The sequence below is a fragment of the Stenella coeruleoalba genome (genome assembly GCF_951394435.1).
Source record: "Stenella coeruleoalba genome assembly, chromosome: 17".
Classification (NCBI taxonomy): domain Eukaryota; kingdom Metazoa; phylum Chordata; class Mammalia; order Artiodactyla; family Delphinidae; genus Stenella; species Stenella coeruleoalba.
The window spans coordinates 60,583,675-60,595,500 of NC_137163.1; the positions used below are offsets into that span (position 1 = coordinate 60,583,675).

Consider the following 11,826-nt stretch of genomic DNA (forward strand, 5'->3'; position numbering starts at 1 on the left):
TACTTTTAAAGGGGCTGCAGTTCTACAGGAAGAAATAAAATGACCTAGTACATGCTACAGGAACTTATAAGTAAATGTTATACCTGAGAGTCTATTTTGAAACATACATCTAAGTAAATACCGACACTATTAAGCAATAGGAAATTTTTGCATTTCTGACTTGATGGTAATTCTATTGCCAAGTTAAGAATGAATACTCTAAAAACTAAAGAATTCTTCATAAAACCCATCTTAGTTTTTCTACTATTTAAGGAATTAACAGAGCCAGAGACTCTATTTCTCTGGGAAAAAAAAAAAAGTTATTTATGAATTCTCTTTGGATCTATTTTTAAGGAATTTGGTTATGAGCCTGGGGAGTATCTTCTCAGGAAATACTCATGATGGAAAAACTTGGTACGATGGTTCCATCCAGATAGGCTTTTTTTAATTACTTAATTTGCTAATAAAAATTATAATAAACCAAAACAAATAAATTAAACCACAACTTGCTTTTAGTCAAATTCTTTCTCAAAAGACATTGAGGGGCCTCTGTTTAAAAAGCAATGATAGTATCTCATAGGCATTTTCTCCCTTCCAAAGTTTGTGTAATATCAATTCACCAAATGAAATAAATTCTGAAAAGTATATTCCGCTGTTTACATATTTTCCATTTTAGCATGTTAATCTTATTTTAAAAAATGACACTATTTATTTGGTGTAAATTGGGGAATCATTCTCCCCTTCCCTCATGTCTGGTGTCACCTGCCCTGTTACTTAGTGGTAAGTGCTGAATATATGTTGAGTTTAAAGGAGATACTTTGTAAACTGACACTCTTCCAGAGGTGATGGCAATCAGACTTGCTACCTGATTTCCCACAACTGAACAATGAATGACTTCAGGCTCTAAGGACACATGCTAGTATTATTTTCAGGCCTGCCAAATAAATAGTTAGAAATAGTTAAAGTCTTTAAAAGATAGCGCCCATCATAATTATCCAAATGTCCTTGCATCCTTTACACACACCAGCTTTGGTATTGGGAGCTTCTCTCCTGCTAACAGTTCGGTCACTTCAAAACTAAGACTATTCTTACTTTCCATTAAAAGAATATTTCATTAATGAGTACGGTCAACTGCATTGGTGTCAATGACTGAGAATTTTTTGCAGGATCAGTAGCCAGATTCAGGAAGGCAAGCTTTCCTCAAGCATCTCTAAGGGAAGTCCATGTCAATAGTTCTAAAAAGATGTGGGCCAGTTGCTTGAAATCATTAGCAAAATTTTGAGGAGGACAGAGAGGAAGGGAGTGCATTAGAAACCTATGGTGGAAAGAAAATTCCTGGAAGCTTGGAACAAAATGAATCGAAGTAAGAAGTAAAAGATACAAGTTAAAGAAATAATAGGGCTTCCCTGGTGGCGCAGTGGTTGAGAGTCCGCCTGCCGATGCAGGGGACGTGGGTTCTTGCTCTGGTCCGGGAAGATCCCACATGCCGCGGAGCGGCTGGGCCCGTGAGCCATGGCCGCTGAGCCTGCGCGTCCGGAGCCTGTGCTCCGCAACGGGAGAGGCCACAGCAGTGAGAGGCCCGCGTACCGCAAAAAAAAAAAATAATAATAATAATAATTCAAAACAAGATAAGTTTTTTAAAATGCTAGTTACGTAGCAAATGAATAGGACTTTCTCCAGTAGTTATAAGGATGTCAGGAAGAGGGAAGAGGAGACTCAGGTCCTGGGCAGAGAGCAGACGGTGCTTTACTTGTTGCTATGTAGGAAGTTAAATGCTTAGGGAGGCACATTCCATCTTTCAGGTCAGCAGGGTACCATTTAGTACATTACTTCTGAAGTACCCTGGTGACCTGAATGAATTAAGGCAGCTTCCAAAGGTGCTTAACTTGCAAACACTGAGAGCTCAGGCACTCGAAGTGATAAATATTCTATGAGTCCTTTACTATTTAATATACCAAACACCCCAAAATGCCAGCAAAAGGAAAGTTTCTTTAAAGGGAAAGAATTCTGTTGTGATAGGAAAGAGTCAGGTAACAGTTTGAACCAGCAGTCTCTCCTTCGGGCTTGGAGATGCCCACAAGAGGTGTAAGTTCATCACGCCAGTTGACTGCAATCGTGGGTGCAAACCCTACCAGCCAGCTCTTATGTTACATTGCATCTGCAGTGTCTTTAAGGGAATCTGTAACTCGAAGGGATAAAGGTGGGCTCCAAAATAACTAACCCTGGACAAAACGGTCATTTGTCTCTGAGGCCCCCAGCCCTTCTCTTCCTTTTGCACTCCCTGCTCTCCCTGTTCTCAAGTATTACAACAAAACGTTTTCATTAGCAAAGCTTTATACTGTAGGTGAAGGCTTGGGTTGAAAAGAGACCAGAGTGAGAACCCCAGCACGTGCTCTTACTATCTGTGAGGACTTGAACAAGGAGTTTTGCTCTGAATCTCAGTTTCCTCATATGTCTTAATGGGAAAAACAACCTATAACTGTTGGGAAAAGTAAATGAGATAATGCACATAAAATGCTTTAACTTACGATTGTTGTTCAAAAAGTTGTGCCATTGATAAATGGATAAGTCAAGTATCAATACAGTTTCACCGACAACAGACTGGCATCAGAAGAAGGGATAGTTTTGGTGAGATTCTTTCCAATAGCTTGTAAATCATACAAAGACAGTCAATTACCAACTCTAGCTATAAATGAGGCTCTTCTCGACACAAGACACATAATCATGGACTGAAAATCAGTATGTGAAACTTGTAAAGCTTTCCTCCCAAACTCGAATTAAGCAATACAGTTGGACTTATCAATAGCTCATTTCTTTCCATCCTCAGCACTGCATTCCACTAATTTTTATCAGCAGATATCCAGGGACAAAGAATTCTTCAACCCTAACCGTCCTCCACACAACTCCCTAAAAATTGAGTAATCAGAAAATATAACCCTAACATTTATCCCTTAAGCAACAAGGAGAGAGAAGTGTATATTCTATGCTTCCTAATATTTCCAATGAAAGAAAGTATTTAGGAAAATCTGTATCAATAAAATATTGAGAATATGGTCTCAATACACATTTATATTTACATATACATATTTAATATATGTACGTATTATAGTCAAAGCTGCAGAAGTACTTTCCCTTTAGGAAACCTAGAGTGTTAATAAAATATTATAAAACCGAGCGAAATGAAATGTCGCCACATGTAAGTGTTATTTGTGATAATACAGAACTGTCATTACAATAATTTACCTTTAAGCAGAATTCTCGACAGTACTGCAGACTGAAGTTAGAAAGATCTTCCAAGACTCAAACTTCCAAGACTCAAACTAAAGTAGCATCCTGGTTCTACAAGGGAATTGACTGAAGTTATAATCTGACACATTTTGCATTCTTTTTTTTTTTTTTTTTTTTTTTTTTTTGTGGTACACGGGCCTGTCACTGCTGTGGTCTCTCCCGTTGCAGAGCACAGGCTCCGGACGCGCAGGCTCAGCGGCCATGGCTCACGGGCCCAGCCGCTCCGCGGCATGTGGGATCTTCCCAGACTGGGGCACGAACTCGCGTCCCCTGCATCGACAGGTGGACTCTCAACCACTGCGCCACCAGGGAAGCCCCATTTTGCATTCTTTAGTAAGTGGTTCTCTTCTTCATTTTCTAGGCAATGCATCAGTGGCACCATCCTCATGTTTAAAGAACAACATAAATGGTCCAAGAAATAGAAAAGCTCTATCCTGCGCTGTAATTCCCACCATAACCTTTGTCTGAAACTGACTAACAAAGTTGTACACTGCAAGAGAGCAATGAGTCAGCCAAGATATACAAGTGACATTGTTCTACATCTACTGATGACCCAAGAAAGGAGTCACACTCAGCCTTTTGACCAACCATTGTTGAAAAAAAGCATGGAAGTTTTCAAGGGCTAGTATATGGATTCAACCCTTAATTTGATTAATGTCCCTGCCACACTGGAAGAACAGAGTGAGTTAGGAAGCATCACCTTAGAGAAGATGGTTTGTATCCTTCCTCATTAATGGGACACAACCTCCATAAACAGAGACATTTAAAAACCTGGCCCAGAGGAAGTGCTTAATGAACGTTTCTGTATTTATTAGAAGTAGAACTTGGGATGTCATTTGGGCATTCTGCAAACAGAACGTCAATCACCATACTCCTCCTAGGTTACAGAATCTTCCTAACGGGTTCTTGGGGGCTGAGCCCCCATCGTTGTTCCTCTTTTGAATAATCATATCATCATAAGCTCTCCCGCAATACACTGATAATTTGGGGGGAAGAAGTGCCTTTGAAGGCTTGAATTATCTGAATAATGAACAAATCTCCACGTCTAATTGAACTCAGCCTAAGCAGAGGCTCAGACTCCAAGCGAACTTGGTAAAGCATTTCCAGTAGATCGCAGGCCGGCCAGATGTTCTGGAAGCAGAACCGTGGTCATTATGCACATGCCAGCTCCCCCCACCCACCCCCCGCCGGGCCAAGACCCTTTCGGCAGCGCAAGGCCTGCTTAACATATGACTCTGGCCGCCTTACCGCGTGGCGTCCTAGGACCCATCTGAACATTTCAGCGATTTTAAACGAGCTCCACTGACAGGGATGGTTACGTGGAAGCCAAAGAAACAGACAGGGAAAGCACGTTCATTATGAGATATAACACCTTTGTCTGCATTCCCTAAATGACCTCAGGTTGGGGGACACATAGGGATTTATTAATTTGGGTTAAATCATACCTACACTTCACATGAGACAGAATGAGCACAAGTTATACAAAAACAGTAACATAAATCCCAAAGTCTGAGTTGACATGGTCCTGGAGTGAAATGAATGGTAGTGCCAGAGTTTTTACTGCTTCTCTGAAGTGGACGGTTGGGTGTGATATGTGTGTGTGGGGTGTGTGTGTGTGTGTGTGTGTGTGTGTGTGCGTGCGTGTGTGTATCCGGAAGAAGGGAAATGCAGGAAGCTCTTAGGGTGGGGTACCGCCCTATCACAACCCCATCCCTGATGTAACCACCGTCCCCCCTCACACATTAGAAATTCCTCCAGGTCGAGCGGTTCCTTTAAAACCAAATGCACCTTAGGAAAGATCTGAAAGTCATTTACACCTTTGGATGCACTACTCTGCTTTTATGAAAAAGGCTTCTTTCCTCCTTAATGAAAGGAATGCTCATTTTCTTTGGGGAATTAGATAGGTAATCTCACAACACGGAGTACTTCCATGAAGAGAAGTTCTAGATGAGAAAACAGTAAGGATTTCAGCAAAAGAGAGAAGAGAATAACGGCGTGTGCCTGGTGTGTGGGGAGATGGTAGCACTAGTTAAGGAAAGACGTGTCAGAAATAAAATAAGAGGATTCCAATGACACGCTTTGCTTTCTTTAAATTTCGTCTGGGTTTGTTAACAATTTCACACATTAAAAATCATTTTATCTATCCTGACATGGATGTAATAAGTTGTTAATACCTGGTCTAAAGTAATCCTTCTAGGGATTGGTATGTATCAATATATGTCTCTATATATGTGTATCTATCTATCTATTATGTATCCGGATAGACAGATATTTTTGGTCATTTCTTCCTAGTGGAATACGAACAGGGTTCTCAGCTCCTAATGTAGTATATATTTCTTGCCATGTGAATGCAGTGAGAATGCCCATATTTGTGCTGGAGTAGCCGTGTTCCAACACATGGCTGTGCTTCAGTAAATGTCAAGCTTAAAAACAGAAGTAGACATAGTAGTAGGGCTGGCCAATTACATTGTGATCTGAAAACACTAGTGATTTATTAGTTGCTATTAGCTAACCAGCTGACCTCTATTTGATCTGTATATTTATTAGTTATAAGTATTAGGCAAGCATGTATTTTTCTACTACAGAAACTGGTTTTCTCAACCTCTGCCTTGTCTTTTTATATGAGAATACAACAGAATAATTTGAGTTGTCATTACTGTTTTAAAAAATAAATCCTGCAACTGAAATTAAATTTCACACTGCATTTCAACCTTGAAAGGAACAGAAATCTGAAACTAACACAAAAAGTGCAAAATTTTCCATCTTCACGTTAATGTTTAGCAACAGAAAAAAAGAACTTTGGTTTATCTCTGAAAACAGCTTTCTTCATCTAAACAAATGACTAGAATAAGATTAAGAAAAACCTGTTTTGTTTTTTTAGATACACACACATATTCCAATTTCCTTTTGCACAATGACTTTTATGCATATGGGTACCACGCAATCTCCTAACCTCTTTTACCATCGCACTGGGACAATGACAGTTCAATAATTGAGATGGTACATATCGGGTATATTTGATTTTAAATTGCAAAGTTGGGCTCAGGCCTATTGAAATGAAAATGCTTGTAATTCTTTATTAATTCCAAACTGATTGGGTTATTATTTCCTACCAGTTAAAAAAAAAAGAAAAAGCTGAAAAGGCAGGTGAAGCTAATTATTCCATTTTTTATTTCCTTGCCACATACTTTGCCCAGCATGGTTTTTGCATTCTCTTCTGTGACCCTCCCCGGCACCTTGATTTTAGTTCTTAACCCGGATTCTTTCATCCATAACATGGATAATGAGAAAACTCCAAAAATATTCCTTGGGGGAATGTTACACTAAAAGTTACCTAGGACTAAATCCCACGTGTCGTCCTTTGCTCACCATGGAGACAAGAGATTCATTCACTGCCCTCAGACAATTTGAAATCCAAATATGAAAACAGCATTATGGAATTCAGACAGATGATTCTCCTTCACAACTAGCAGATGCAGGAAGAAAAAAAAAACTAGTATAATTAAACTTTTGACTTTGAACCAGCGAAGCTGTGAACACCTCACTTAAAAATACAATATAATATCATCGAAGCAGCTAAAGCACAGGTGTGGCAAGCTTATTGCATGCCCTGCACAGGATGGTGATCAACCAATCAGCTGGCCAGAAAAGTCTCGGTCATTCTAAGGCAAGAATAAGGTAAACTGTAAATCTGAAATATTACCAGAGTCTTATTTGTTCTTTCTCAGTTGGAACATGTAGTGCTAAGTGGTTTTCATTGAATCTTTTTACTGGACACTTTAGAAAAGGATTGAGATCATTTAAGGGGTAGACCAAATTGCAGTGCATTCTTTTTTTAATGAGGGTTGGAAGTAAAGGAGTTTCTTTAATATGTCTCAGTTCATGCATTAGTCCATTATTCATCTTACAAATATTTATTGAGGATTCATTATGTGAATATCAATCGACAGAAATTTGTAAAGGATGCAGAGGCTTGAAATTGGGAAAACATAATCAAATCTAATAAAGTGCTGAGCTGAGAACACTGTGTTGGCATTATATACAGATGCACGCACACATACACACACACACACACTTTACCTTGCAACACTGATTGTAGCCATCTATGCATTCAATACTTATTAACCTCACTTTAAACACACTTTCAGACGTTAAAACAGAAGATTAAGGTCAATCTGCAGTTCCTTTTTTTTTTTTTTTTTTAAACTCTTTTGCAGTACGCGGGCCTCTCACTGCTGTGGCCTCTCCCGTTGCGGAGCACAGGCTCCGGACGCGCAGGCTCAGCGGCCATGGCTCACGCGCGCCCAGCCGCCCCGCGGCATGTGGTATCCTCCCAGACCGGGGCACGAACACGCGCCCCTGCATCGGCAGGCGGACTCTCAACCACTGCGCCACCAGGGAAGCCCTGCAGTTTCATTTTATCGTTTGAATTTCCTAGCCCAATTTTGCTTCATCTTTAAAATTTCCAGAGGAAAAGAGTATCAAAATTTAATAGCGCTTACTGCTTCAGAGAAGTTTGCCTGAAGAAAGGAGTAAGCTTTTCTTAACAATAACAAAATTCCTTTAAAAAAAAAAAATCCTAAGGTAAAGAATACTGCCAGAAAATGAACACAGCTTTGTTTGTTTTTGCAGTCATCGTTAGCAATAGACATAAAGGTATTCTTTTTCTGAGTCCATATGGAAAAATCATCAACACATTCTGCCCCTGGGTTCTTTGCCAAAATACCGTAACCCACAAGCCCTTCTACCTTAAACATGAAAGGAAAGGTGTTGTTCTGGTCAAATAAAGAAATAATTTTTACTAGCATACGTCTAATGTTAAAGCTGCCTAAATCCTGCCAAATACATTAAAACAACATCTGTAAAACAGATTTTCATTAAATTGATCAGGTTAAAGTTAAGCAGCTAGGCAGATGATGCTTTTAAGCTACCCCTTAACCTTTAACCTTTAACCTCCTTAAACTGGAATAAGGACACACACATCTTTGAGGTAATACTGCTTCAGGCTGACCATGCAAGTGGTAAGTGGCCTATTCAAATTGCCCCGACAGATCCCCACATTTGGAGTGTTATGAATCAATATGCTGTCAATGAGGAGAAGAGCTGTTTACTCCCAGCTCTGTATTTGTCTTTTAACTGCTACTTGTCACTTTCCCTTGAAGTCTGAATAATTCACGATGCAAAATGATGTAAATTAAACTCCTAATGAAAATGAATTTTATATAGGCGATTATTATCTAGTCATTAGCTCAGACACCATTTTAAGTCTAATTTTAATATTTTCGCCATATTACAAACCATCATTTTTTTCCAGGCCTAGGCCAATTTGTTAGGGTCTCATTTAAAAGCAATTAATGTTACTTATGGAGCAATTTTATTTTGCCGACACAAGCCGACCAAGCTTGCTAATATCCTCATTACTGCACTTGAAAATCCTCTGGATCTGACTCACTCAGTTCCTGTAAATCAGTTTAGAAACAGCATCCTCAACACATTGCTACTCCGGAGGAACTTTTCTAGTGACTTCTAGAAAGAATGAATGCTCCTTGAAGGCTAATGCAAAATAATATAGTTCAATTGCCCAATACCAAGTTTCAATGGCTCCAATATTTATCTCTTCCATCTTCCTTTAATTCAAGGTAAGTTTGTTCAAAGTGTGTTCTTATTTGTTTGTTGACCATTTTTAGACACCACACCACAAGGACATTTGGGTATTGAAGAGATAAGCAAATAAAGAAGATGGGGGAAAAGTCAATTTATATATGACATAACATTTTTAAGGTAAGAGTACATATAGCCTTTGGTTCTGGGATCTAAAGCTCTCTCTGCTTTAAGGCCCTCTCTATAAGCAAGTTCAATCTCATCTGGTTGCTACACTTTCAAAGACAACATCCAACTCTCTCTGAAAAGGAACTTCAAGGGTAACCCTGACACCTAGCAAACTGCTCTACAGACAGTGAGGGTAGTCAATCCATACTCATGGAATGAATGGATAAACTTAATACACACATACACATGTGTAAATAATCGTCAATTAGATTAAATAACCTTTCCTGAGAAAATAAACAGGAACGCTCTACCTTTCTTCAGCTTCCCACATGATATTAATAAAACAGAAAATTTTGTACATTTATATCTTCTATTCACAACATGTTAATTTAAAGTGTTAGAGGGGCTGTGTGAATACAAACACAGTTCATGAATATTCTACATAGCTCCCAGGGTCGAGATCTATTATTTATACAAACTTAATGTTTATTTTTTTTCTCCTAGGTGTTCTAAAAGTTTTAATAGTTCAGGTATCAGCAGAAGAAAAGTTGACAACTGAATGGCTGTCAACTGTTGCTGTAAAAGCTATGAATTATAATACAATTAATCCATTATATTACATTTGCAATACCATCAACTTAGAAGCTTTCCATCTTACGTCAGGGCCTGTACTCCCCTCAAACTCTATAACCCAAATCTAATGCTTTCATTATTGATCCACGGAGAGCCGATATTACAGGAACAACGTTACAAATTCTCACACCACGACTTTAGGTTTTCACGCTCAGTACATCAATGCAGGATTTGAACTTCAAGAAACAGTCCAAACAAATAGTGGCAGGCCAACCCAAATAAATAATTCTTGCCCCTGCTCGAGATAGCCACAATCTGCTCTTTTTGTGGTCTGTTTATAGTTCGAAAGAGCGTTAGAAGAGCCATAGGTAGTATAGTCACTGGTTGCCTCCTGATAGTATAGTTATCACTGATTTCTAGTATAAATCAATAGATAACACTTGCAAAATGGATTTTGTAATCATATTTAGAGCTTGTTACGATGACTAATGGTTTGCAATATTTTCTGATTTTTTTTTTTTTTTTTTTTTTTTTTTTTTGTGGTACACGGGCCTCTCACTGTCGTGGTCTCTCCCATTGCGGAGCACAGGCTCCGGACACGCAGGCTCGGCGGCCATGGCTCACGGGCCCAGCCACTCCATGGCATGTGGGATCTTCCCTGACCGGGGCGCGAACCCATGTCCCCTGCATCAGCAGGCGGACTCTCAACCACTGCGCCACCAGGGAAGCCCCTATTTTCTGAATTTTAATATCCTCTGGACAAAAGAAGTTTTTAGAAGTTACCACGTTATTCATCATAGAAATGAATCTGTTACATTTGTACATGAACCAAGACAATCCAGCCAATCCAGTAAACAAACTGCAGAAAATAAATTAACCAGTAATTAGGGTTCAGAAAAAGTCAAGACAGGGTATGTAACAAATGATGTCCATCGCTTGCGTGTGTTCATTACATCCGTATATATATATATTTTTCCCCTGTAATATTAAAAGTCTAGTTGCCATTCAATGAACATTTTTACCTGAGCCACACCCACTGAGAGGGTTAAAAACTTTACTAGCTGGGAAAAGTCATGCAAAATAACAACAGAGTTAAGTAGGAGACTGACAACTGATGCTAAGGGAGCGCGTGTGTTTTTACTCAATACCAACAGGAGCTTGCAGGGAAAAAAAAACCCAAAAACCACACATTGTGTTTGGATCATCCTTGTTTGTCACCAAACAAAAGATGATGCACTCACAAGGCAGCGCTACTTTTGTCCTCTGCTCTCTGAAGCCATTAATACTTAGCTAAGAGGGTTGCTATGTTGTTTTTGATCAATCAATAAAAGAGGTTTAAGAGTATTATTTTATATACAGAAACACTCAGAAAAGTGATTTTATTTCAGGGCAACCAGTAGAGTGATCAATCCCACGGAGACACGTGTAAAAGGGACATATGGCAAATCCTTTAAATATATTTTCCGATTCCATCTACTTCAACAGGCTCTGCATTTAGCAATGTGAAGCAGAAACTGTGGCTCTTGCCCTTCTATATTTTTTTTTTCCTCTCTTTTTTCCTTAACTTGCAGATTTGTGGTCCAAGCTCCAAAACAGTTAATTCCCTCCTCTACTCTGCGCCAACAGAAATGGATGACACTGCTTACCTTGTAGAGCTTCAGGGCTGCCTCGTGCCTGTGATTGGTGGTATGCAAGCGTAATTTATCCACGCTGTTGGTGTAGTAGTCACAGGCGTTACATTTTAGGTGAACAGGGTTGCCAATGGCAATGCACTTCAGCCTCCACTCATTGCTTTTGCCCCCTTCTTTAATGTGAGCCACCAGTTGATATTTCTGCATATGTTTATCAGTCTTGCAGTGGAGCTGGAAGTTGGCTTTGAGCTGAGTGTTGTAGTTACAGAGCTTGCACTGGTAGATATCTCCAATTACAGCCCTCCATTCCTCTTCTGGGAGGGAGCGCTCACTGCTCACATGCACGCTTAGGGCCTCCAGGCTGTCAGAGGTGAATTTGTTGCAAACAGCACACTGGAATAGCTTCAGCGCTGGGTCACTGATATAAGGTGACAGCTCTCCTGCAGTAAGGAGGGACAGGTCATCACCCATTAGCTGACCACTGGCAAGCCGGATTTCAGGCGGCAGCTCATTATTTACTACAGGAAAAAAAAAATTAAGAGGAAAAATAGAGACTGGAAAACACAGCGCACACAAAGGAATCTGT

At 39.6% G+C, this 11,826-nt stretch overlaps 1 protein-coding gene across 5 annotated transcripts in view; it reads right to left on the bottom strand.

Moving 5' to 3' along the window:
* The window catches only part of ZFHX4 (zinc finger homeobox 4), a 180,380-nt gene that overhangs the window by 142,201 nt on the left and 26,353 nt on the right, over window positions 1-11,826 (bottom strand). For 3 of the 5 annotated variants that reach the window (XM_079902156.1, XM_079902157.1, XM_079902155.1), the window contains exon 3: window positions 11,256-11,758. In XM_079902156.1, coding sequence (XP_079758282.1) covers window positions 11,256-11,758 — 503 coding nt within the window. The remainder of the gene's footprint in view (window positions 1-11,255; window positions 11,759-11,826) is intronic. The other 2 variants (XM_079902159.1, XM_079902158.1) reach the window with 1 other exon arrangement.